We start from the raw sequence: 27,314 nt of genomic DNA, 5'->3' as shown, positions 1-27,314 counted from the left end.
TAATAGAGGCCAGTTAAAAGGACAAGTACGCTTGTTTGCACAAGTTGTGAGACCGTATGAAAATAAGACAAAGTGGCATCTGTGTAAGCAAAGCAAATGATCTGCCCAGTCATTTTTACGTCTTTCCAAATTCTTGTCTGTTTCTTAGTTATCACCAGATAAATAAGCTATGTACAGTGCTTCTCTAACTGTATGTATGGTAATGCTTGGTCACTCTACTATACCAAAAGTAGGATTACAGATTTTTGGATATGGCTTAATATTTAATAAAATGTAACACTTATGAAACTGCGACCCAAATAGTCCAAACCCAAAGCAGTGCTGAGGTCAAAAGATGATGAGCCCATTGGCCAAAATTAGTTGTTTACTTGCCATACAGATGAAACATATTGATTACAGAAAGGGTTCTTATTTTGCCATGTCTTGCTCACCAACATTTTTTTTTTTTTTTGGTCTTTTTGTCTTTTCTAGGGCTGCACCCACAGCATATGGAGGTTCCCAGGCTAGGGGTCTAATCTGAGCTGTAGCCGCCGGCCTATGCCAGAGCCACAGCAACACCAGATCCGAGCCGTGTCTGCAACCCACATCACAGCTCATGGCAATGCCGGATCCTTAACCCACTGAGCAAGGCCAGGGATTGAACCCACAACCTCATGGTTCCTAGTCGGATTCATTAACCACTGCGCCACGACGGGAACGCCAGCATTTTTCATTTTCACTGTGTATTTCATCACATGCTCATCCTTAAAGCTCTACCTTCAGCCCTAGTGACAGCCCTTGGGGTCAACTTCCCCCTCCTTTCCTCCCAATTCTACATTACAACACCCAAGATAGTTCATTTTTTTCCAAATTATAAATTATTTTGAGATACATTTTTATTTTATGACTCACAAGAAGCTGCACCATCATACAGAGAGTTCCCATCTGCCTTCCTCCAGCTTCCCCAGTGATATTATACATAACAGGACTACATTGCCAAAGCCAAGACCCTGAGCGTGATACATTTCTATTGACTCAGACACAGATCTTATTCAGATTCCACCAGCTTTTATACAGAATTTAAGAATCTCAATTTTGGAATTTGCCTTGGAAGGCAGGGAAGAAAATGACACCGGCAGTGCCAAACTAGAATCTGGAACAGACGATTTAAAAGGAAAGAGGAGAGAGATGAGATGTGTACAGCTAACTTTTGACCTGTTACAGTTAAACTGATTTGTTCCTCTTATTTTTCACCGAGGGAAAACCTGGTGCCTCAGGACCACCTGGCAGCAAAGGAGAAAAAGGTGACATGGTTGTATCAAGAGTTAAAGGTGAGCATAAACAATGACTTAGCTCATCGCTATTTTACGAACGACACCTCAGCCTTTCTCTTGCGTTAATTTCCTGACTACGGATCAATTCCTGATAAGATCTGGGATTGCTGAGGCTGCTTAAAAGAATATTCCCTGCCCTTCAGAGTCATGTGAATGTTGAGCCTAAATCTTCTGTTCTTTGTTTGAAAATATAAACACTCTAGTCACATAGTCAAATCCTCATTGTTGTGAGTTGGTTTTTGAAACAAGGATCTCCTTTAACTTGCCTAGTGTTTATGCACGGCATTACAGTATCCTGTATGAGTCATGAATATTTTGGTTGTATGTGACAAAAACTCAGCTTGAAGTAGTGTTTTTAGAAAAGGAATTTATTGACTTACCTAAACAAAATCTAAAAGGTTAGATATATGGTTTTCACCAGGATAAGTGAGTCTCGCTGCGTCTTCCATCTTTTGTTGCGCCATATGCATTTTCTCCCCATCTGGCTTTCTCTGGACTGTGACTTCATGCCTCCAGGCAGCTCCAAGCACTTACAACTAGAGATGAAAGAGAACTCCACTTTCCACTCAAGTTAGGAAAATAAGTCCAGGAAGGAGTGGATTAGGTTGGGGCATGTGCCCAACCAAGGACCATTCCCCCAATCACTGTGGCCAGAGCGTGAATTACCGTATTTGGCATCATACAAGCCGAGGAAGATGCTGTTGTGACTGGCACCTCCACACACAACCTCCTTGTCTGAATGGGGAAGGGAACAGCTCCCAAATAAGAGATTCAATGGGTCTGGCAATTGTCAATCTCCCCTCTGACTTTTGCGTGATTGTCTTTATTTTTTTATTTTTATTTTTTGGCTTTTTAGGGCCACACCCATGGCATATGGAAGTTCCCAGCTAGGGGCTGAATTGGAGATACAGCTGCTGGCCTACACCACAGTCACAGCAACGTAGGATCTGAGGCACGTTTTGACCCACACCTCAGTTCATGGCAACGCCAGATCCCCAATCCACTGAGCGAGGCCAGGGACTGAACCCACATCCTCATGGATACTAGTCAGACTCGTTTTCACTGTGCCTCAGTGGGAACTCCCTACATGATTGTCTTTGTGTGACTTCAGTCAACTAGGACACTCAGGGGAATCCCTACCAGCCCACACAGACTCAAGGTCATTGCCTTTATTTTTAGTCCTTTGTTTCCTTCTGCTTAACCCACTGCTGAGAAGGACTTGAATCTTTTGGCCTTTGTTCCCAGGGCACAAAGGAGAAAGAGGTCCTGATGGGCCCCCAGGATTTCCAGGGCAGCAGGGACAGCATGGTCGAGATGGGTACGCTGGAGAAAAGGGGGACCCAGGACCCCCGGTATGTATAATTCTTCTCCTGCTATCGAGTTTCCCTTTCTTATATGGTCACAAAGCATCTGTTTCCCCCTTTTCAACTTAAAAAGCTAAACTCAGTGAAGTGTCAGCATGCTGTCAATCAGAGTCACCTTTGATCCACTGCCACAAAAAGACAGTTGTTATGAAAGATATGGCATATTGCAGATAGTCTGAAATCCTGAGTGGCAGTTCATCATAGCAAGACTTTCTGTCCCTAGTTTTTGTGTCATTCTCGTGGTGTTTATTTCCTCCTAGAGCTCTTGTATCTACAAAGCCCCCCGGGATTTTGAGTCTTGAGTTGACTCCGTAGGGTGCACAATAGCACACAGGTCCTGATAATTCCCTTTAGTTCTGTTCCCTGATAAAGCAGCACTGGAGGGGAAGCAGCAAACAAGAAAGGATGAGCTGGTGTCAGTCCGCTGCCTAGACATATGGGCTGATGGAAGAGCCCAGTGAAAAATGATATTTCTCCATGTTTCAAACATGTTTTGGCTGGAGACCATGTGTTTCTAATGAAGTTCTTAGGAAAAGACTATGAGACATAATCCAGTGCTTAGGAACTTAAAATAATCTTGGCACATGATGTAGTTGTGAGTGTTTACAATATCACAAAAACTGAGATGTTTTACTCCTAAGAGTTATCCTCTGAAGAGCAACTACCTTTGAGATTTTACAGTAAAGAAATGGAGGCTTAGCATACATGACTCAAGGTCAACTGTCTATCAAACCCCAGTCTGCCTTGTTCCAAAGTACATGCTGTTTCTACCAGTGAGTGCTGCCTGCCATTGAGAGTGTCGTGGAAAGGAGTGACCATGCTCTAATTTTATAGGAACCCCTGCTGTTAAAAATACATGTGAATAAGAGACAGAAATTTGGAAATCGGGTTAGATGATACTTGTAGCTTTCTCGTCTTTCAGTGCATATCAAGTGGGTAAATAATCTTCTCTATTTAGATTTAATAATCCCTGATTAATTCATCCTTCCACTTAAGAAACTACAGCAGTCTCCCCTTATCCATGGGATATGTTTCAAGACCCTCAGGAGACACCCAAAACTGTGGGTAGTACCAAGCCCATAGTACCTTGTTTTTTCCTCTATATACACACATACTCATGATAAAGTTTAATTTCTCAATTAGGCACAGTAAGAGATTCACAACAATAACTGATAATGAAATAGAACATAATATACTGTAATAAAAGTTATGCAATTGTGATCTTGAAATATCTTATTGCACACATACACTTAATGCCTTTTCCATCTTAACTGAGCACTTAAAAAGCACGGCGCCATGACTTCTGCAGTTTGAGGAGCAACAGCAAAACTCGAACACATTTCTTTCTCCTTCTAGACCGCTGATCTTAGCAACCTCAGCATATGATTTTTTTCCTTTTCTTATCAAGTCAGGAACTCTCACCTTTTCATGGAAAGAAGCACTTCTCTAGCACAGGCACATGGCCAGCGTCGCCATCCTTGCACCTTGGGGCCATTAGTAAGTAAAACAAGGGGGACTTGAACACAAGCACTGTGGTACCACAACAGTGACCTGATAACCAGGATGCTACTAAGTGACCAAGGGACAGATACGCTGGACAAAGGGGTGAGTCACATCTTGAGTGAGACGGAGCAGGATGGCTTCATCATGCTGCTTCGAATGGAGCACAATTTATTTCCAATGTCTTGCATCATCTTCAGCATCAACCGTCCAGAGTCTTTTTCCTGGAGGCTGAGAATCTCCTCATGGCTTAGCTGATTTTCTGGGGTTTTTCCTTTCTCCCTCATCTGAGTTATAGTTCTCTGTCTTTTCATTTTTATAGGTTTTTGGTGTGGTGACATTTTTACAGATACTAGAGTTGTAGCCTCTCTTGCTTCTGATGTCTGCCCCCCTGTGGCTGAAGTCTGTATGGGGGCTTGCTGTAGGCTTCCTGATGGGAGAGGCTGACGCCTGCCCACTGGTGGGTGGAGCTGATTCTAATCCCTCTGGTGGGTGGGGCTTAGTCTCTGGATGGCTTTAGAGGCAGCTGTTTACTTGCCGGATGCCGCTCTGGCGGCCAGGGAGTGTAAGCTTTTTCCCCGATCAGAGAGGGACACGGCATTGTTGGCGAAGGTACGATTACAGAGACAGCCTCTTTGTCCCTTCTTTCAGGGCGCTGGACTGCTCAAATTTTATTGGCAACAGTGGTTGATTATATAGATAGTTTTTCACTACAGGTTACATTACAGTGTTAAAAGTACACTGGTTAACTATTACCTGGTATAGCAGCTGTGCATCCTGTTCTAAGATCTCTATCTTAACTAAGCTTAGTGAGTACTTTGTAGACTGGTGTTTATCTTCAAGGCGTTATGGCAGGGAGACAGTGTGAGTAAATATAAACCAACTTAATTAAACTAGCTATCACTAAAAAGCTTTTAAAATCAAAGACAAAACTCACAGCTAGGTTTTTTTGAATAAGATATGCTAACTTCTATGGACCTCATTACAATCCTAACTCTAAAGTTACTATATAATTAGTTAATAGATAAACACTATGTTTTAACTAAGTTGGATTTAAATAGGGGAAAAGTCCTTCAGGATGAAGTTTTTATCATACTATTGTTGTAATTTTGTTAAGTCACACATCACCGCAGGACAATAAGAATGGGAAATAAGAATAATAAGTAAATAATCAGGAAAGACTAGGTCACCCGAGAAACAATCCATGTTCTTCAGTGCAAACATGGAAATTGCTTTCCCAGGAAAGCCTTAATTCTTCCCCATCAACACCAACGTGAGAGCTGTGTACCTGAGGCCTGCCTTCGGCTTGTACCGTGCAGGCAGGCTTTCATCCTGACCAGAGGCCCACCTTCGGCTTGTACCATTCGGGTGGGCTCCCTTTCTTGGTTAAGAACCTGCCTTCAGGTTTTTCTGCCATCAGGCAAGGTCCTTTTTTTTTGAGTCCCTGCATTTTCTCGGCTCCCCGCCTTTACTGAGGGGCGGGGCTGTGATCCCACCTGGGTTGTTGTTTACCCTGGGGCTTCTCAGCAGCTGACTGGCAGGTGGGGCCAGATTTTGCCAAAATGGCCCCCTTCTGAGAAAGGCAGCTGCTGAATATTCCCGAGGGCTTTGCCTTCAATGTCCTTCCCTCACAACCAGCCACGTGCACCCCTGTTTTCCCAGGAGGTCCTCCAAGAACTGCAGTCAGGTTTGACCCAGCTTCCTATGGAGACTTTGCTTTGCCCTGGGACCCAGTGCATGTGAACGTCTGTGTGCGCCTTTTAAGAATGGGGTCTCCGTTTCCCCCAGTCCCATGGAGCTCCTGTGCACAAGCCCCACTGGCCTTCAATGCCAGATGCTTCAGGGGCTCGTTCTCCCCGTGCTGGATCCCCACACGTGAGAGTTTGATGTGGGGCTCAGCACTCTCACTCCTGTAGGTGAGTCTCTGTGAACCAGTTCATTTCCCACCCGGGAGGTACGGGGTTGTTTATATCACGAAATCGCCCCTCCTACCTCTTGATGTGGCCTCCTCTTTTTCTTCTGGAGTAGGTTATCTTTTTTAAGGTTTCCGGTCCATTTGGGTGCAGATTGCTCAGTCTTTAGTTGTGAATTTTGTTGTTTTTAGGAGAGAAGTTGAGCTCCAGTCCTTCTATTCCGGCATCTTAATCCCATCTCCGAATGGAGCACAATTTAAAACGTGCACATTGTTTATGTCGGGAATTTTCCATGTAATATTTTTGGACTGTGAGTGACTGAAACCTTGGAAAAGTGAAACCATGGATAAGGGGGGAGCTACTGTATTTAGAAACCAAAGTCACTGAGTGGCCATTGTCATCATGACCAACCAAACTGTGTAAAATTCAAGTGTTTTTATAGACCATATTGGGAGAGGGATTTCTGTAAAAGCCACTTTGGGGGATCTTTCTAGATTCACTGAAACAAGCCAGACTCATAAGATGATCATAGACCATGTTTGGGACCGGGCCACTCAGAAAGGTGGAAGACATGACCCTCAACTTGACATCAGGGCAGTGTCAGGTATGCCTCATAGCCAAGAGCCTTTGCAGCTGTTCTTTCAGTTGGGAGGAAAGCTATGAGATTCACATGTGTCCTGACCTGAAAGCCTCACTCCCTACGGGAGCTGTTATCTCCGCCACACAGCTTGCAGGAGCCCCACCAGGAGCTTGCCAGCTACATAAGCCACCACTCACTGAAGCCCCAACAAAGGCTCCACTTGAGTCTTTGTAGTTCTTCCAGGCCATATGCAAATTTTGCAGCCAGGGCTCATTTTCACCCAAAGCAATGTTGTCTAGTAATGTAGTTGACATCCAATTTTTAGGCAGATTCCAGAAGAACAGAACTAGATTATTAACCAAAGGTCAGATTCATTGTAGGAGGAGAAAGGATTTGTCGGCCCTTGGCCCACAGAGGTGAAGGGTGAGAAAGACCATCCCTGTACCTTTGCATAAGAATGCAGGGAAACCACTTCTAATGCATAAGCATTTATTCAAATTGTAAGCCCATTACCTCCCTTAATTCATGCATTTCTATAGTTTATTGTCTTTGCTATTGCAAAGTGGTTCTAGATAAATTTTCTTATTCTGTGTTTAAGACATAGCACACATAACTTTCTGCATTTGAGGCATAGCACACATACCTCAAGAGCATATAGATATCTGTAAGTTATGTATGTAAAATTTTAAGAAGAATCTAAGTTAATCTCCTCCCCCCACCATGCTCTTGGCATACAGAAGTTCCAAGGCCAGGAATCAAACCTGGGCCATAGCAGTGATCCAAGCCACTGCAGTGACAACGCTGCATTCCTAACCCACTGTGTCACAAGATAACCCCTAAGTTGATCATTTTAAATTACATTTGCTGGAGTTCCTGTTGTAGTTCAGTAGATTAAGAGCCCAAGTTGTATCCATGAGGATGTGAGTTCGATCCCTGGCCTCATTCAGTGGGCTAAGGATCCATCATTGCAGCAAGCCACAGTGTAGGTCACAGATGTGGCTGGGATCTGGCATTGCCATGGCTGTGGTGTAGGCCATTGGCTGTAGCTCTGATTTGACCCCTAACCCAGGAACTTCCACATGCCATGGATACAGCCCTAGAAAGAAAAAATAATTATATTTGCTATTAAGTAATGGCAGCTTCCTGCAGACATTTCTGAAGCCTGCAGTGATGATGATTGCTTTGAATTTGTGGCCTTTTAAAGATTGATAATTGAGTCTTGATGCAAACATTCTCAGGGGGATCATGAAGATGCAGCCCCAGGTGACAAAGGGCCTCCTGGACCACCAGGCTCCCCGGGCAGAGCGGGACCTAGGGGGCCTCCAGGACTGGGATTTCCTGGTCCACCAGGAGAGAGGGGGCCACCAGGAGCACCAGGCTGCCCGGGCCAGAGGGGACCTGATGGCCGAAAGGGTCAGAAAGGTAATTTTGAATGTTTTTGTGCCAGAATGTCTAGTGAAATATGGAAACTAAAGTGAGCCTCTTTTCTGGGCAAAGTTATTTACAGCTACAGCAGAATCTCTAAATAAAATTCCAACAAGCTACTGTTGAAACTTCGAATGTTGTCAAACAAATAAAAGCATTACAGCAGAAGCAATATTTAAAACAAAACTTTAAAATGCTCTTTGCTACTCTGGCAAATTGCCTTTCATTCATTTCTCAGTATTGGTGTGGACAGTAAATAATACATATGTATCAGAATTACATATGTATGTATTCACAATCTCTCCCTTTTTACAACCTTTTGAGATAATGCATTGTATTCTAATAAAAGACACTAATATTTCATTTTAAAAATACATCATTGTTCATCAAAACCCAGTGGTAAGTATTCTAGGGAGAAGGAAAAAAGAAGGAATTTTAAATATATTTGACAGTTATTTGGACTTCAGACAATCAAATGACCTCTAGTTTTATAGCTGAAAACTTTTTAAAAGGTTGGGAGAAGATTTATTTAAGAGTTTCCCTTTTGGAATATGTACATATACCGTCGGTTACATAGTAAACTGTGAAATTTTATAATATAATAATATTTTTGGTCCTTGCTTTGACAACGCAGAAAGACAAATGCCTTGGAATACGATATGGTTTAAAGTTGTGATTGGGACCACCAGAAAAAAAATCTAACATTACTTTTATTCATAGGCTGTATTTTTTTATTCAAGAGCATATGATGTAATACATTCTGAGATGTAATTTCTATTACAAAATGGAGACATTCCATTTTAAAGGAGGCACTTTCAGGTTTTATTTTCTTTACCAACTAAAACGAAGGATGACAAAAACCACCTTGCAGAGTCATTAAAAAAACAGGGGATAGTCTGTTTGAAGCACTGGAACCATGACAGGCCCTCAGTCAGTGGCAGCTGTTATTAGCACCTCTCCCAGTCTTCATTTGCACAATTCCCCCACCTCCAAACTAGGAGCCAAGTCTTAGGAACTCAGTGTTGAATGCTTACTTGCTCTTTCATGATTTACCAAAGCTTCTGATTCCATGGGTGTATATATATAAGTCTATATTTTTTTGTAGATTATTAAGCTGATATTACTTGCAATTGGTATTTTTTCTCTTTTTTTTTTATCGCCTTTTTTTTTTTTTTTTGGCTTTTAAGGGCCACCTCTGCGGCACATGGAAGTTCCTAGGCTAGGGGTTGAAGAGGAGCTACAGCTGCCAGCATACACCACAGCCTCAGCAACACGGGATCCAAGCCACGTCTGACCTACACCATGACTCACAGCAATGCCAGATCCTTAACTCACTGAATGAGGCCAGGGGTCACCCACAACCTCATGGATACTAGTCAGATTCGTTTCCACTGGAATCACTATTTTTCTTATTCCCCTTGTATTTATTACCATTCTGACAGTTGAAGTCCAGATTTCAGGACAGGTCTTCTAGGAATTCAGAATAAAAGTCATTCAAGGGACCTAAGACTACTTAGGGAGTCTTCTTTTCCTTTGAACGCCACACATGTTATATGAAGAAGTATCTTGATTGAGCTGTCATTGAGATTCACCTTGCCTGGGACTATAGATTATGTGAATGCCACTTTTTTCTTGTTGTTATTCCAGGTGATACTATTCCTTGTAACGTAACCTACCCTGGGAGCCCGGGACCTCCAGGTTTTGACGGACCTCCAGGTATGAAGAAGTTATAATCATACACATTGCCAGAGTAAGACAACTGGCAAGACTGATAAACCAATGGCCCGTTCTCAGGGAGACGTTTAGGATATCTCTAAGTGGATTCTAAGGTTTTGAGGCACAATGGGAAAATAGCATTTGTAGCCCTTCCCTCTGGGTCTCAGTCCACTGGACACACTCTGGGTAATATTTCTGGGCAACGACATTTTCCTTCACTTGATCCCACATCAGCCAAACTGACTCCCCTTTAAGCATTTTAAAACTCCACCTTCTTTCTTGACCTCTGTCCAGAGGGTGAAAAACGACCATTTGCTTACCAATTATATATTTCACTCTATTCTGCTTTCCAAGAAACCTGAATTCCTGACCAGAAACATTCTGAAAAATGCCCATGCATCTATACCCGTGATTCTGGTTCCACGCAACCGACTTCACTTGACTCAATCATTTATAGCTGAATTAAACTCAAAATCTGTATAAAGAATTTTGCCTAATTCTTTTTTATTCAGAGTTCACTTCAATTGACCCACTAAGTACTAGCACGGCCACTGAAGGTAGCCTTTCTTGTTCTATGTAACAACAAAAAGTATTAGCGGTTGAATGATGGCTGACTCTCTATTGCTTTCATCAGAATAATGTAGTATAACAGCCTCCAAATCACAGTGGGCTTATTTTCTCTCGTGTGGGTCTGGAGGTTGGCTGGGGTTCAGTGGATCTAAGACAGTCTCTGTTGGCTTGGTCCTGGCCCCCGGTCAGGACAAGTCTGCAGCATGCACCTCATTGTGGGGCCAGGGTGTGCTTGCTTATGTGGTTGCAGAAATGCAGACGGGCAGGCCCAGCTTCAAGGCACAGTTCGTGCCTCTCGTTGCTTCATGGTTGCTAGTATCCCATTGGCCCAAGCAAGTCACATGATCATGCCCCAGCTCAAAGTGTGGGAAATACATGCCACCCACCACAGGGCAGTGGCAAGGGTGCGGAAGTGTACTTCTGTATTAGTGGAGGGAAGAATTGTTGGTTAACTGATTAGATATTCATTTTCACATTTACTGATAGCCTTTTCATGGATGTGGTTACTTTTAGCAGCTTCAGCCTCAAGGGAAGTGAACGAAGTTCAAGTTCACAGTTGCACCTCCTCTGAAGTCTGTGATTTACAAGTCATTTTAGCTGAGATAATTCCTAGTAGGAAATGACAGAAGATTTTTTTAAAAAAGAATCCCAATTCCTTTTGCAGATGCTTTTTGCCTGTACTTCATTTAAGGGCAAATACAGTCAGATAGAAAAATAGATTTTGACCTTTATTCTGGTACTTTCTCATCAAGCCACACACTGGCCACCACCTCTCTCCTCTCCAAAGAAAACCTATATGTGCATATGTGTGTTTGAGACTCAGCATGGGAAGGTACCAAAAATTCATCTGAACGGTGGGTGGCGTGTGTCCCAAAGGCTTTCAGGAAGCATCCTCTACAGGATAGCTTCTGAGAAAGTCCCTTGACCCAATCTCTATGACATGCTCATTTAGAGCACGTGACATAAAATGATTGTGTAAGCCAGGCTAGGCAACACGGTTACTTCTATAAAGTAGACATACCCTAAGAGAGACTTTACACAGAATTTTTAAACATGACTTCTTTTGTCCTCATTCGGCTTGTGTTTTCTTGAGCCTGTGTTTTGTTGCTGTTGTTTAGGTCCAAAGGGATTTCCAGGTCGTCGAGGCACTCCTGGACCAAGGTGTTTGGATGGGCAGAAGGGTCAGCGTGGCCAACCAGGAACCTCAGAAATACCTGGTCCTCCTGGTAAAGAAGTGCTTTTCATTTAGGGATGTTTGATACGTCAAAACTGGATGATCTCAGTCAGCAAATGGCCCAGGGATCCCTGGATGATGCGGGAAGGGTTTTTCTTGAGACCTTCAGCACTTGGCTATGTTTCAATCCCTTCTAGATTTCTATGACGCTTTTGTGACTTCTCGGGGCTCCTTAAACCTGAAGCATGAGTTATAGGCCATTATCAGTCTATGATGTAGAAACTGCCCAGTCCAGACAGACAATTTGCTAGTAAATGAAAGCAATTAGGGAAAGATCATTGGCTAATAGGAAACACAGTTCCAATTTATTTTCTGACAAAAGGTAGCAAGAAACAATATTGCCTCTTCTTAATTTTAGTAAGAATCCCTGTATTTGAAAACAATGTGTTTTTAAGCAAAGTAGGATTTTTATATATGTGTTGGTGCTGTATTTATACATTTAGCAATGTCAATTTTTTCTGTTTAATAGGTTTTCGTGGTGACACGGGAGATCCAGGTTTTGGAGGTGAAAAGGGGTCCTCGCCTATTGGGCCCCCAGGTTCTCCGGGGTCACCTGGAATGAATGGTCAGAGAGGACCCCCAGGAGACCCTGCTCTTGGCTACCCAGGACCCCCAGGAAAGAGGGGTCTTTTCGGATCCCCAGGGTCAAAAGGACTCAGAGGAGATCCTGGACGTCCAGGGGCTACAGGTAGGAGAGCTGCCCGGTCTCTGTGGTCCACGAAGCCGGCTTGGTTCTGGAACGGGTCTCTGAAGAGTATTTAGACTATCTTAGTTTTTTCTTTTTATGGCTGTACTTGTGGCCTATGCAAATTCCCCGGGGCCAGACGTCAAATAGGAGCTGCAGCTGCAGCCTATGCCACAGCCAGGGCCACACTGGATCCAAGCCGTAGCTTGAGGCAGCACTGGATCCTCAACTCACTGGGCAAGGCCAGGGATCAAACCTGCATCTTCACAGACACAGCATTGGGTCCTTAACCTGCTGAGCCACAGCAGAAACTCCTGTTTAGACTAACTTGCTTCAACAATCTAGAATGGAAAATTTTCACTCAAGCATCTTCTCTCATTCATAGGCAGTGGTTACACGTCTAAAAACCTGCCTCCCTGCTGTTGCCTTTGCATTTTATTGGTTATTTTCCACCCCACCCCGCCGTGGCTCTGTCACTTCCCTTTGGTTCAGTACAATTTGATACTGGATGTCTGCCTGCTTTGGACTCAGGACAGGAAGCTAGCACTGAGGACCAGGGTCCAAGCGACCTGCCCGCTGTCACCACCAGCCTGAAGGAGGGGAGGACAGATCATCAGAGCAGAGACGCACAGAGGGGCAAAGCAGTGTAGGCTGCGCTCAGGGGAAACTCCGGGGAAGAGCTGGGCACGCGCTGAGCACGAGCTGAGCCCTGGCAGATGCTGCACTGTTTGAACAGGTGACAGGGTGGAGGAACTTGCATTCTGGCAGGGGCGGCAGGCAGGGCAGTGAAAACTCAAGACAGGAAGGTGGCCCTGACACTGATTCACATTCTTTTGGGAAAACACCATGGATTCTTTTTTTTTTTTTTCAGTTTAGGGCTGTACCTTTGGCATATGGACGTTCCCGGCCTACACCACAGCCACAGCAATGCAAGATCGGAGCCCTTTGTGGCAACCTACGCCTCAGCTTGCAGTAATGCGAGAGCCTTAACCCTCTGAGCACGGCCAGGGATCAAACCCACATCATCATGGATATTAGGTGGGGTCTTAACCTGCTAAGCCACAATGGGAGCTCCCCACTATGGATTCTTCAGGCTCACCAGCCAGCAGAGGTTTTCATATTTTAATGTATTTCAAAGTAACCTGGGGGGAGGGGGCGGTTATTAACGTCCTTAACATCCTCTGGGCCCCACTCTTAGGAATTGAGATTCATTACATCAGAATTGGGTGAGGGCCCAGCAGTCTGGTTTGAACTTGGCAGCAGTGGTGACCAAAAGTGGACCCCAGACCAGAATTTTACAAAGACTGTTTTGGGGAGTTCCCATTATGGCTCAGCAATAACAAACCTGACTAGTATCCATGAGGATTTGGGTTCCATCCCTGGCCTGGCTCAGTAGGTTGGGGTTGCTCTGAGCTGTAGTGTAGGTTGCAGACGTGGCTCAGATCCCAGTAGCTGTGGTGTAGGCCAGCAGCTGTAGCTCTAATTCGACCCCAAGCCTGGGAAGCTCCCTATGCTGCGGGTGCTGTCTTGCAAAACAAAACAAAACAAAACAACAAATACCGTTCTGGTTCTCTTCTAAAGGTAGATGGGCCAGTGTTTCTTAGGTGCCCAGGAGAGCCCAGTAGCACAGAGAAAATGGGGAGCCAGGGAAAGGCAGCCTTATTCTTTGTCCTCAGGGAGCTTATTCAGTAGTTTACAAGGTGGAAGCATTCACATACGAAACCTCACTTCATTGAAATGGAACAAGATAATACCTTATGTGAGTCAGTGAAAATAATTTTGACCCAGTAATCCCACTATCTCGTTTGTGAAATGTATTTAAGGGGTGTGTTCAGCAGAAGATGGAAGTTAATATGAAAATACTGTTGTATTATTCACAGAGGAGGAGCAGTGGAGAACAATAAAGAGTCAAGGACATATACACATATACACGCTCACACACCACACTCAAGGGAATGCTATTCAGCTGTTAAAAATTAAAATCATTGTGATAGAGCATGACAGTGTGAGAAAAAGAATGTATATATGTCTGTGTGGCTGAGTCACCTGGCTGTACAGTAGAAAATTGACAGAACACTGTAAACCAGCTATAATGGGAAAAATAAAAATCATTATAAAAAAGATGGAAAGTTAAAAAAAATTATATTTGAAGGATTACAATAAAGTGGGAAACATTTGCAGCTTAACATGCAATGTGGGTATTCCTGTTGTGGTGCCGTGGAAACAAATCCAACTAGGATCCATGAGGATGCAGGTTCAATCACTGGCCTTGCTTAGTGGATTAAGGATCTTGCATTGCTGTGAGCTGTGCTATAGGTTGCAGATGTGGCTCGGATCTGGCATTGCTGTGGCTGTGGTGTAGGCCAAAGGCTACAGCTGATTCCATCCCTAGGCTGGGAACCTCCATATGCTTACGGTGTGTCCCTAAAAAAGCAAAAAAAAAAACAAAAAAACCTGAACAAATGCAATATGAAATAATCCAACAATTGAATGTGCACTGTGATTACTATAAAAAATGCAAACATCCGAAGCAAAACACAGTGAGAACATGAAACAAAGAATAGATTTCTAAGTTAGTGTGTAGAATTATGGAAGGCTTTTTTTCCCCTGAAGATTATGAGGCTGTGTTTTCAGTATATAAAAATTGGAGATTGAAGTGATGAAATCACTTACAAAATGCAAATTCAGGCAATGCAAACTGGGTCTGTAAGCATTACGGAGATTTGGTGTAAAAACCTGCTACAGTGTTAGAGATTAATTAAAACCAGAAAGAACTGCATGGTTTAAAAAAATTTTTTTTTTAGTTTTATGGCTGTACCCACAGCATATGGAAGTTCCCAGGCCAGGGATTGAATTTGAGCCACAGCTATGACCTACACCCCATCCTTTAACCCACTGCAAGGAGCCAGGATCAAACCCGCACTTCTGCAGTGACCTGAACCACCGATGGACTCAGATTCTTAACCCACTGCACCACAGTGGGAATGCCATGTTTTTTGTTTTTTGCTTTTTTTTTTTTTTTTTTTTAAGGGCCACACCTGTGGCATATGGAAGTTCCCAGGCTAGGGGTCAAATCAGCCTATGCCACACCCACAGCAACATGGGATCTGAGCCCTGTCTTCGACCTACACCGCAGCGCATAGCAGTACCAGATGCTTAACCCACTGAGCGAGGCCAGGAATCGAACCACATCCTCATGGATACTAGTTGGGTTTGTAACCCACAGAGCCACAATGGGAACGCCTTCCTTTTTTTTTTTTTTTTAATTTGCATAAGCAACTTCTGAATTGTCAGCATAACCTTATCAAGTAACGCTTATAGCAATGCGTGGTTTTCCCATGCACTTGGCGCTCCGTACAGTCCATGACAAGAAAATCCACTCAGAGTTTTAACTCACTGGAGCCCTGAGCCAGGAACAAAATGTTTACTTCCAGTATTAAAAAGCATGCATACCATGGAGGGCCATCTGTGTAGTGCTATGCCCTGACTGTCACAGATGAACTGTATCATTTCAGGGCCAGCGGGCATGCCGGGATTCCCAGGTCTCAAAGGTCCCAAAGGCAGAGAGGGACGGGCCGGCTTTCCAGGTGTCCCAGGTCCACCCGGCCATTCCTGTGAAAGTGGTGCTCCAGGAAGACCAGGGCCTCCAGGGCTCCCCGGGGCTCCAGGCAGTCCAGGTAAGTGCCAACAGGTGTCAAGAACTGTGACAGGTGTGGGGCTTCACCCTACTTACAAAGGAATAAGCTCACCTGTTGCTCTTTTATGGATGCAGACAGAAGCAAGACTCTTGGGTCTGATACAAAGGCCTCTAGTAGCAGGAGCTTCATGTTGGTTTGTGTCATTTTCCTGTATCACCCAAGTCTCGCGGGGGTGATCCAGGAGGGGCTAGGGGATGCCTCATACTTGGTGGGTTGCAGTGTCTGAGCCCAGGGTACCACAGCTGTATGGTAACCTGCAAGACATCCTGCTTCTCTTACTGGAGGAGGCTCTGTATCATCTGCCAAGGCTGCTCACTGCCAACGCATCCTTGAGAAATAGCCCAGGTAAGGATGGGCTTCTCTCTTTGACACACCTGGCAAGACATCATAGGAGCTCAGAGACCCGTGAAAAACTCTCTCTCGGCACAGGGTGCTGGGGGTTCTTTCCAGTATGATCTTTCTTTCTCCATCCAAATTGTCACCTGTTATTTAAATCCCACTGTGTTTATCCGCATCCGGGAATATGCCCTCTCAAAGGATCCAAGTGAGATTGGAGCAAACTCTGCCACTGCAGCTTTGTTTCTATAGTTCCCTCGTGAGCGTGAACGGCCTGACCAAAATGTACTTGGCCGTAGCTTCAGGAAGCCCCTGGAATGTTTTCTTCTATTAATGCCCACCCAAGAGTAAATACAAATTCTTAACCCTTAATCCATTTTCCATTTTAAAAGACTCTTTCTAGTAGTCTTGCATCTCAACTGAGAAATATTTATTAAAGTCATTGGTCTATCTTTTTATAGAAGCCAGAAAAGTATATTCTTGGATGGGGAGTCACTACTGTTTTTGTTTTTGGTTTTTTTTTTGGTTTTTTCAGCTGATAACCATTGTTTAGTTGGCCATAGATACACAATTTAAGCTGCAATTTTCCTGCCTGTGTGTGAAGCCAGTTTTTTTTTCCCGTTTTTCTTTTTAGGGCCGCACCTGCAGCATATGGAAGTTCCCAGGCTGGGGTGGAATTGGAGCTTCAGCTGAGGCCTACACCACAGCCCACAGCCACGCCAGATCCTTAACCCACTGAGCGAGGCCAGGGATCCAACCGGTGCCCTGTGGATACTAGTTGGGTTCGTTTCCACTGAGCCACAATGGGAACTCCCCTGAGGCCAGTTTTCAATCGTCATACCTTGTTGTCACTGTGGTTTGTCACAGGTGCCCCCGGTTGGAAAGGACAGAGAGGGGACATGGGGCCTCCTGGACCTGCTGGAATGAAGGGTGTCCCTGGAGTCCCAGGACGGCCAGGGCCAGATGGACCCCCAGGGCCCCCAGGAGTCCCAGGTCGCTTTGGGGATGATGGGCTACCTGGTCTTCCAGGCCCAAAGGGTAGGTAGTGCTTTTCCATGATATTATCCCCCCATTTTATAACCTTGGAATCCACTGCCGAGTGAAGGCTATTCCATGTGCCTGTGCTGTGGAATTAACTGTTATGTTAGACTGACTTGGTCTTTTGTGACTTCTCCCTTCTTCTTGTCCTCCGTATGGTCATTTCTAGGGGCAGAATGTTTTGGTTTGGGTCAATGGGAAAAGAGGACGGGGTGTGTGTGTGTAGGGGTGTGTGTGTGTGTGTGTGTGTGTGTGTGTGTGTGGCAGGATTGGGTCCACCCAACCCAGAAACACTTCTGCTCTAAGGCCTGGGTAGTGCTGATAAAGTGTGGGGTCGGGGCTGACCTGCTTCCACCCACCTTCCACCCCACCTCCCCACCACCCAGTTCTCTTAACGCTTTATGCGGTCAGGACTCAGAAGCCCAGGGGGCTGCAGTTCAGATCTGAAGGGCAGAAAATGGAGCCTTGGGTGGGACCCGCAGTTCTTACAGGCACAAGGAGGAGGGACAGCAGTTGTTGCCTCCAGCACCAGCTCAGAGGTGAGGGGGGGAGCACGCATCTCTGCATGGACGACAAGGAGCACAGATCTAGGAACCACACCAGCCTTTATGACATTTCCCCCAAAACGTCATGTTCTTATTCATCAGGACCCCAGGGGCTGCCTGGCTTCCCGGGTTTTCCGGGGGAGAGAGGAAAGCCTGGCCCGGATGGACACCCTGGCCCAAAGGGAGAACTCGGAGAGAGGGGTTGGCCTGGCTTCCCGGGAGAGCGCGGAGTGAAAGGCATCAAAGGTAACCGCAGCTGACAGCACCGGGATGCAACATAGGTGGTTTTCAGTGTTGATCAGAATCTAGACGTATGACCCCTAAAAAAATAAAATGGGGAGTTCCCGTTGTGGCTCAGTGGGTTAAGAACCTGGCAGAGTGTCCATGAGGTTACAGGTTTGATTCCTGGCCTCGATCAGCGGGTTAAGGATCTGGCATTGCCACAAGCTGTGGCATAGATCACAGATGTGGCTCAGATTCGGTGATGCTATGCCTGTGGTGTAGGCTGGCAGTTGCAGCTCCGATTCAACCCTTAGTCAGGGAACTTCCATATGCTGCAGGTGTGACCCTAAAAATAAAAACAAGAGAGAGAGAGAGAGAGAGAATACATTTTTAAAATGGGTACATCCTGCAAGTTTATTCTTCTGCTTTTTGAATCTATGGAGTTCATTTTAGGATTTTAAATAAAATTTCTTTTCCTCGCCTCTCAATCTGATCACATATAACTCTGGTAAATGAACTGTTCTATTAAAAGAAAAAAAATAACAGGGGCTTTGATTGATAGCTTTTGGATTTCAGAAAACCATCTCACCCTTTGGGAAGAGGGTACAAGGCAGGATTCTGACCCCCAAATGGTGCTTCCATTTTTTTAAAGGAAAAATATATTTTTTTTTGTTAAAAGCCAGATATAAATATTTTAGCCTTTGCAGGCTGTATGGTCTCTGTTGAAATTACACAACTCAGGAGTTCCTGTCATGGCTCAGTGGTTAACAAACCCGACCAGCATCCATGAGGATGTGGGTTCGATCCCTGGACCTGGCTCACTGGGTTAAGGATCTCACGTTGCCATGATCTGTGTACAGGTCGCAGACGCAGCTCAGATCCCGCATTGCTGAGGCTGTGGTGTAGGCTGGCAGCTACAGCTCTGATTGGACCTGTAACCTGTGAACCTCCATAGGCCATGGGTGTGGCCCTAAAAAGACAAAAAAAAAAAAAAAGAAATTACACAACTCAGATTTTATAGTATAGCAGCCCAAGGCAACATGTAAACACACAAACCTAGCTATGTTTCAGTATAATTTTCTTTATGGACACTGAACTTTGAACTTCATTTGATTTCACATTATAAAATATTATTCTTATGTCGAGTCCCCTCAATGATTTAAAAGTGTGAGCATCATTCATAACTCAAAGATTGTATAAAAACTGGCAGCGGGCAGGAGTTGACCCTCAGGCTGCAGTGTGCTGACCCCTGAATTAAATCAGGCCACTTTCATCTGGACCACGAATTGCATCTCTTCTAACCTGCATTTACAAAGAGAGTTTTCATCACTGTGGGGAAAAAAAGGTTAAGACCGCAGGTGGCAATGCTCTGTGCTCATCCCTGTTAAATATTTACTTCGATTTCTTAGCTATGAGGCTGTGGTGATTGAAGGTCTGGTTTCCTTTCCAGCATTAAGAATAAATCCTTGGGAGTTCCCATTGTGGCTCGGCAGAAATGAACCTGACTGGTATCCACGAGGACACAGGTTCGATCCCTGACCTCACTCAGTGGGTTAAGGATTCAGCATTGCCTTGAGCTGTGGTATGGGTAGCAGACACCGCCTCAGATATGACAGCTCTGATTTGACTCCTAGCCTGGGAACCTCCATATGCCTCGGGTGCAGCCCTAAAAAGACAAAAGAAAAAAAAAGAATAAATGCTTGACTATTTCTAGAAACAAGATTTTTCTCTTTAAAGCACTTTGGGCAAATAGCCTCATATTCAGTTCAAATTACTTTTAGTTGATTGATTCTACTATTATTTTTTTGTTTCACTAGCCTGTAAATTATTATGCAGAATCAAGGAATCAGAGTCATTCTTTATATTATTATTATTATTATTATTATTTGCTATAGAGGGCCACACCTATAGCATGTGGAGGTTGCCAGGCTAGGGGTCAAATTGGAGCTGCAGCTGCTAGCCTACACCACAGCCACAGCAATGCAGGATCCTTAGCCCACTGAGTAAAGCCAGGGATTGAACCCGCATCCTTGTGGATCCTAGTCAGGTTTTTTTTTTGTTTTTTTTTTTGTTTTGTTTTTTTTTTTGTCTTTTTGCTATTTCTTGGGCCGCTCCTGTGGCACATGGAGGTTCCCAGGCTAGGGGTCTAATTGGAGCTGTAGCTGCCAGCCTACGCCAGAGCCACAGCAACAGGGGATTCGAGCCGCGTCTGCAACCTACACCACAGCTCACGGCAACGCCGGATCGTTAACCCACTGAGCAAGGGCAGGGATCGAACCCGCAACCTCATGGTTCCTAGTCGGATTCGTTAACCACTGCGCCACGACGGGAACTCCCCTAGTCAGGTTTGTTAACCACTGAACTACAAAGGGAACTCTCAGAGTCATTCTTTGCTAGCTTACATAGTGAGGTTTGCTGTGCTAATATGCTCCTATACATTTATCCCACTAAAAATATTTAGAATTGGGTTAATGCCAGTGATGTGTCAGTAAGCTAGTTCTCTAAAATAAAATTTTTTTAAAATGTCCTGATGTGTAGTGTGTTTGCTGATTGCTTTGGCATGAGTTCTCCCAGCGATAATACGCCCACAATGACTGATTTAAAACTACCAGTGGCAGGAGTTCCTGCTGTGACACAGTGGGTTAATGATCCAGCTTGTCTCCGTGGAAGTTGGTTCGATCCTCAGTCTGGCGTGACGGGTTAAGGATCCAGCGTTGCCACAGCTGTGGAGTGGGTCGAAGTTGGAGCCCAGATTCCATCCCTGGCCTGGGAATTTCCACATGCCGAGGGTGGGCCAAAACATAAAAAAATAAAACTACTAATGGTTTCAGAGCTAGTTTATACAATTCTTGTCTTGTTCATAACTGGCTGTCACCAAGCCGAGTTGAATCCATTCTAACTCATGTCTACAGCTGGACAGTGTTTGCGGAAATCAAGAGAAATATTTTGTACCCTTTCTACTTGCAGAATTCTCCATGTGGAGAACTAAATATCTGTTTTTTAATGTAAGGGGAAAAAAGGAGGGTGGTTAGGAAGAAGAAGATACGGAACTGGAAAACATGAGATAGACAATTCAAAATTTCAAGATAGGGAGTTCCCGTCATGGCTCAGTGGAAACGAATCTGACTAGTAACCATGAGGATGCAGGTTCAATCCCCGACCTTGCTCAGTGGGTTAAGAATCCGGTGTTGCTGTGAGCTGTGGTGTAGCTTTCAGATGCAGCTTGGATCTGGCATTGTTATTGCTGTGGCTGTGGTGTAGGCTGGAGGCTACAGCTCTGATTTGACCCCTAGCCTGGGAACCTCCATGTGCCTTAGGTGTGGCCCTAAAAAGACCAAAAAAAATTTTTTTACAGGATAAAGAGATATATTTTAGATTCATAATTTTTTAAGCCTGTCTTTTTTCACTTAAGACTCTGAGACCAGTTTGGTTGAATTTAGCAAACATTCACTGAGCACTCAGTGTATATGAGAACAAGTTGGGGAAGGATTGTAAGACATGGCCCTTCCTTTAGAAAGTCAATCAACAATATTGATACTGTGCAATCTATGAACATAAATACAGTTTAGTAGATTAAATAGGGATGTGCAAACTAGACATAATCACATGTGTGGTGCTTACCTTTGTTTTGCTTTTGTATAATTAATATCTAAAGGAGCAAGAGGACCTCCAGGATATGAAGGAGAAATGGATATTATTTCGAAAAGGGGGCAACCTGGGGAAACTGGACTGCCTGGAGATGCTGGATTCCCAGGAGAGGGAGGTAAACATATGCTTTTATTTTATTTTATTTTATTTTGTTTCATTTCATTTCATTTTATTTTTACCTTTTTGGCTATCCCACCACATATGGAATTCCTGGGCCAGGGATCAGATCCAAGCTGCCGTTGCAGCCTATACCACAGCTGTAGCCACGCTGGATCCTTTATCCTCTGTGCCGGGCTAGGGATTGAACCTGCATCCCAGCACTGCAGAGATGCCCACCAATCCTGTTGTGCCACAGCGGGAACTCTGGTTTTTTGTTTGTTTGTTTGCTTGCTTGCTTTTTAGGGCCACACTCAAGCATATGAAGGTTCCCAGGCTAGGGGTCAAATCGGAGCTACAGCTGCCGGCCTACACCACAGCCACAGCAATGCAGGATCCGAGCCGCGCCTGTGACCTACACCACTGCTCACAGCAACACCAGATCCTCAACCCACTGATCAAGGCCGGGAATCAAACCTACAACCTCATGGTTCCTAGTCGGATTCGTTAACCACTGAGCCACGACGGGAACGCCTCCTTTCTTTTTTTTTAAACACCTCAAATAAGTTGACACCTTACAGATAATTCAAACAAGCATGTGTATTAAACAACTTTCCCCAAAAAAAACTCTTCTACTGATATTAGAAACAGTCATTCTTTAGATAAAAATGTAAGTATACACTAAGGAAACTCATGGTACTTATTTTTTTCGTACTAGAACTTAACTATAGATCCTATGTATTTGTAGATTTGGGTGATCCAAACTAGGATCAGTCTGGACAGATACATGGAACACTGGTTCCAGGTTTGAAGTATTCCTGGTTTCAGTGGCTGGTATTAAAATGAGCAGCACAGTGACTGGCCAAATCAGTTCAAGCAGGACTGTTCAACTCTCCGTGTGCATCCAAGTCTCTTGGGCCCTTGGTCACATACAGGTGCTGGACCAGCAGGTCTGGGGCAGATCTGACTCTGCCTTTCTACCAAGCTCCCTGATGCCTGTGCCACTGGTCCCCAGAAATACCACCCAGCAAGGATTTTGACAACCGCGTTTGTATGTCCTTTCCCTGGTTCGGATTTAATCTGAGACCTGGGTTCTTGTGTTGGCTCTCTCCTTAACTATCTGCTAGGGGACACATATTTTACCATCTCTGGGTAAGTACGTCCTCATTTGTAAAAACAGCATGTTAAAGGGAAGTAAGCAAGGCTCTTCATTCCTACCCTGCGTAGCCCTGAGTCTCTTCATGGGCAGCTCGCTTCACAGTGAGGTCCCAGGAGCCAGAAACCACCGTGTTGCAACTTCAGGCAGGAATTAGGATTCCCAAGTCCTAGGAGATAGTTTAAGGATTTCCTCTAAGAGGTTTGTAACACTTCCATCCCCCTCAGGTGATAAAGGCCATCCTGGGATGCAGGGGAGGAGAGGAGAGCCAGGAAGCCACGGACCACCTGGATTTCACAGAGGGGAGCCAGGGAGAAATGGGCAGCCAGGTCCTCCTGGACCCCCAGGCCCTCCAGGCTCACCTGGGCTGAGAGGGATCATTGGTTTTCCAGGATTTCCAGGTGACCAGGTAAGTGACCATTGTCTTGGGAGGAAAGAAACTAATAATAATTCTCTACTCTCAGGATGCCCATAGGAGTCTTACCTTGCCAGGACACATCATGGCCCTTTCACTGGCTTCCAGGGACGATGGAGACTTCTGGAAGGCCAAGATATAACTGTAATTTCTGACCAGTGTTCATGCCTGGGTCCCGTGACATAGATGATCAAGTCTGTTATTTTACGTACTCGCATCCTACCCCCAGCCTTGTTTGGACAGCTCTAAGGAGCCTCAGGACTACTGGTTTACCAAAACAAAGAGTCGTCTGAAAAATAACCCAGCTTCTGGTTTCTAAGTCTTCCTCTCCAATGGCAGATATCATAGATTTTGTTGGATACATTTTTATATTTACCATCATGAGCAAAATACCCCTTGAGAGCCCAGGAAGAACAAAGGTAGTAGCCTATATCACAACGTCTGAAAAATGTATAGCATCCTTTGCTACCCATCTGCTGGAATAAGATGTTTAAAGTTTGGGGTATGGAATAATTTATAATTATATTTTATTTGGTATTAATTTACTCATTCAAAACTTAAAGTTCAGGAGTTCTCATTGTGACTCTGTGAGTTAAGGACATGATGCTATCTCTGTGAGGTTGTGGGTTTGATCCCTGGCCTCGCTCTGTGGGTTAAGGATCCAGCACTGCAGCATAGGTCACAGATGTGGCTCAGATCTAGCATTGCTGTGGCTGTTGTGTAGGCTGGGCAGCAGCAGCTCTGAGTTGACCTATGGAAGCCTGGGAACTTCCATATGCTGCCAGTGCAGCCCTAAAAAGAAAAAATAAGTAAAAACTTAAAGTTCAAGTTATGTGATGCAGTTATCATTTTTGCAATAGGGTATAGAGTATTGGATGCCGCCTCCTGGCATTGCTAATTCTTGAAGAGTTTTGCCATTGTTTAAAAACTAGATGCATGCAGTAGTAAGCTTGCAGCACATTTCCAGTTTTCTTTACCACTGCAAATAATAAAAGCCAAATTAGTTGTAGAATATTATAACAGCATCATATCAAGCATGTGTCATTTGTATTTGAAATCAAATTAAAATCTTACTTCTGTTTTATTAAACTATCAGGGTGAGCCAGGTTCTCCAGGGCCCCCTGGACTTCCAGGAATCGATGGCACAAGAGGACCTAAAGGTAAGTTTTGGGAATACAGCAACATCCATCAAGTTCATAGTCCTGCATGTTTGTAATGTTGTGAGCAAGTGCTTTGGGCATGGAAAGTAAAATAGAGCAAATAAACTGCAACATCCAAGGGGTTCTTTTTAGACTCTACTAGATAATCAAACCATCAAGACTAAGCATCTACACGTGTCATTCAGATCCAAGGGCACCGTATAGACAACAGCCTGCCTTCCTCCTTGTTAGGAGTCCTCGCAGCTATCCTTGCAGTGACCGCAGCTCTGTAAGTGATAGCTCAGGTGCAAGGAGAGAGATCCACATTGGGGGGGTCTGTGTCCCCAGGCCCTAGTATCTTCTAAGGATTCCATAGGTACAGCTTTCAGGGTCCCAGTTACAAGGTCATGGTACACAAAGAAGGTCAAAGCCTTTGACTTCTCTCTAGGTGTTAATAGTTCACTTAAGAATTCCTGGGTGACTAATTTACAATTGGGTTATTTTTACCACAAGCCCAGGGTCAGCAAATGTGTTTTTCTCAAAGGGCCGGATCATAAATAGCTATAGCTGTGTGGTCCCTGCTTCAATAACTGTGCATGAAAGCAGCCACAGACAATGTGCAAGCAAAGGGGTGGGGCTGTATTCAATCAAACTTTATTTACAACAGGCTATAGGCTGGATTTGGCCTCACAGGCCTTAGTTTAATTTGCACCAAAGACAATGTTTCCTTGTAATGAAACTTATATTCTACCTTTATTAGGCTTCCAAGGAAGTAAGAATAGAAAGTTAGCCCAAGGTCAAAACTGTCCTTAGAGAAAGAGAGGTTCCATTAACCTTTTCTCCAAACAGGCAAACAAATAAACAAACAAAAAAATCAAGATATCTTAAATTGCAACATTTTCACAGAGCTTTAGTATTTTTACTATTTTTATGTACCATTGGGTTAATATTTTTCTTTAAATCTCCTTTATGATGGTTCACCCTTTTAACCTTATCTGAATTCACAGGCTTGATGTACAGTTATATTTTTTTCATACAGATTAAAATAAATAACTTTAAACTATAAAATAGTAATTAATGAGCCACCTAAAAGTCCTCTCCCTTACTACTAATGAAACACGCTTTCTATTGAGAGATACTCGATAAATAACATGATGATTTCTGTTAAGAAAAAAAAAGTAAATGGTGCACTCTTATCTATTCAGGTAGAATAATTTAGATCCCCTCTTCAGAAAGAGTTACAAGTAAAAACGTTTTCATATTTGATTTTGACATTTCATAGCTTCTACACATCGATACATTTGTTATAGACCCTTTGTATCAAAGGGCAAATCTGTTTCTTCTCCTCATGTCTCTCCTACTTGGATTTGGCCATGTTTGCAAGGAAGTGACTTTCAGTAAAGTACCTGGAGTGGAAGGAGGTCTCATGCAGCCCACAGATAAGAGATGTAGTTCTGTTGACACATTAAGGCTGATGGAACTGAGCCCTTGGGCAACCCATGGTTTCCCAGGGCTTCAGACCTTCCTCCATGACTTTTCACTTACCTGCCTACCAACTGGCTCCATCCCCCTCTATTCTGGAACTCTCTGGAGATGTTTGGCTTGTCTTTTAACATGCTGTCTACCAGGACATCCTGATAACCTCCATCATGAAAATCCTTTTGATTTCTGCCTCAACAGGCAAGGACCTCACATTCTTACTTTTTATTACAATTTCTCAAGCAAAGGCTGGCTGACCTGGGGTGGACCAGATTTGCATCCTGCAAAGTATGGATCACAATTATGAGTAGGGTCAGGTGGATGAGAACTTCCTGTAAGATGTGGGTGGGACTCTTCAAAAGGGGTGTTGATGGGCGGGGGCTATAAAGCAGGCCTAATTAGCTCTTTTCCCCATCCCTGGTCTTGCTCTTCCTACCACACCATTTTGAGTCCTCCATTTCTAAGTGGCTCCAGCTCGAAGGTAAGACCTTTTGTCTGGAAGGGTGCAGCAGCAGAGTGGAACGGCTCTGCGGGACCATAGGAGTCACTGTCTACAACGGCCTTTGTGCCATTTCTCATGGAATCATCAATAAGATGACTTTTTTGTGATTTTTTTTTTAATAAGACACTGAGTTGAGCTTCCTTACAGAGAGACTGAAACATACTCCCAGCAGCTGAAACAGTGACAATTTCTGCTTTCTGTTTCTAAAAAACAATATGAGGATACAATCACTCAATGCCAAGTAATTTCTTGAATCGACACCTCAATTTGAAACCATTTTAGAAAAATTTGAAAATTCAACCTTGAGATCTATGGTTTCTTATGACTATTATAAACTATAAAACTGTGTGTGTGTTTAAATCACATCTTGTTTCTATGTTTCTATTTATTCTTATGTAGGGAAAAAAAAAGCACATTTTTCAAAAATCTTTTCCTGGAACTTTGAAGGTAGACCATAAAGAAAAACATAGGGGAGTTCCCGTCGTGGCGCAGTGGTTAACGAATCCGACTAGGAACCATGAGGTTGTGGGTTCGGTCCCTGCCCTTGCTCAGTGGGTTAACGATCCGGCGTTGCCGTGAGCTGTGGTGTAGGTTGCAGACTCGGCTCGGATCCCGCGTTGCTGTGGCTCTGGCGTAGGCCGGTGGCTACAGCTCCGATTCGACCCCTAGCCTGGGAACCTCCATATGCCGCGGGAGCGGCCCAAGAAATAGCAATAACAACAACAACAACAAAAAGACAA

At 44.2% G+C, this 27,314-nt stretch overlaps 2 protein-coding genes across 8 annotated transcripts in view; one reads left to right on the top strand and one right to left on the bottom strand.

Annotated features, from left to right (window-relative positions):
* The window catches only part of COL4A4 (collagen type IV alpha 4 chain), a 141,688-nt gene that overhangs the window by 76,624 nt on the left and 37,750 nt on the right, over window positions 1-27,314 (top strand). For all 7 annotated transcript variants that reach the window (XR_014830542.1, XR_014830541.1, XR_014830540.1 and 4 more), the window contains 12 exons: window positions 1,238-1,310; window positions 2,559-2,665; window positions 7,909-8,092; window positions 9,743-9,811; window positions 11,500-11,607; window positions 12,085-12,303; window positions 15,816-15,977; window positions 17,202-17,372; window positions 18,020-18,163; window positions 21,795-21,902; window positions 23,267-23,448; window positions 24,551-24,614. Coding sequence is in view for 4 of the 7 variants with exons in the window: in XM_021075271.2 (XP_020930930.2) it covers window positions 1,238-1,310; window positions 2,559-2,665; window positions 7,909-8,092; window positions 9,743-9,811; window positions 11,500-11,607; window positions 12,085-12,303; window positions 15,816-15,977; window positions 17,202-17,372; window positions 18,020-18,163; window positions 21,795-21,902; window positions 23,267-23,448; window positions 24,551-24,614 (1,591 nt within the window). In the remaining 3 variants the exon portion in view is untranslated. The remainder of the gene's footprint in view (window positions 1-1,237; window positions 1,311-2,558; window positions 2,666-7,908; window positions 8,093-9,742; window positions 9,812-11,499; window positions 11,608-12,084; window positions 12,304-15,815; window positions 15,978-17,201; window positions 17,373-18,019; window positions 18,164-21,794; window positions 21,903-23,266; window positions 23,449-24,550; window positions 24,615-27,314) is intronic.
* The window catches only part of RHBDD1 (rhomboid domain containing 1), a 181,068-nt gene continuing 164,052 nt past the window's right edge, over window positions 10,299-27,314 (bottom strand). Inside the window, exon 10 of the transcript XR_014830547.1 lies at window positions 10,299-11,793. The gene's annotated coding sequence lies outside the window, so the exon portion shown is untranslated. The remainder of the gene's footprint in view (window positions 11,794-27,314) is intronic.

This window comes from Sus scrofa, chromosome 15 (assembly GCF_054392235.1).
Source record: "Sus scrofa isolate SSC_HxYL_T2T_F1_AM1 chromosome 15, Sscrofa_HxYL_maternal_Yorkshire_Landrace_v2.0, whole genome shotgun sequence".
NCBI lineage: Eukaryota > Metazoa > Chordata > Mammalia > Artiodactyla > Suidae > Sus > Sus scrofa.
This window is presented reverse-complemented; position numbering and strand designations above follow the sequence as displayed.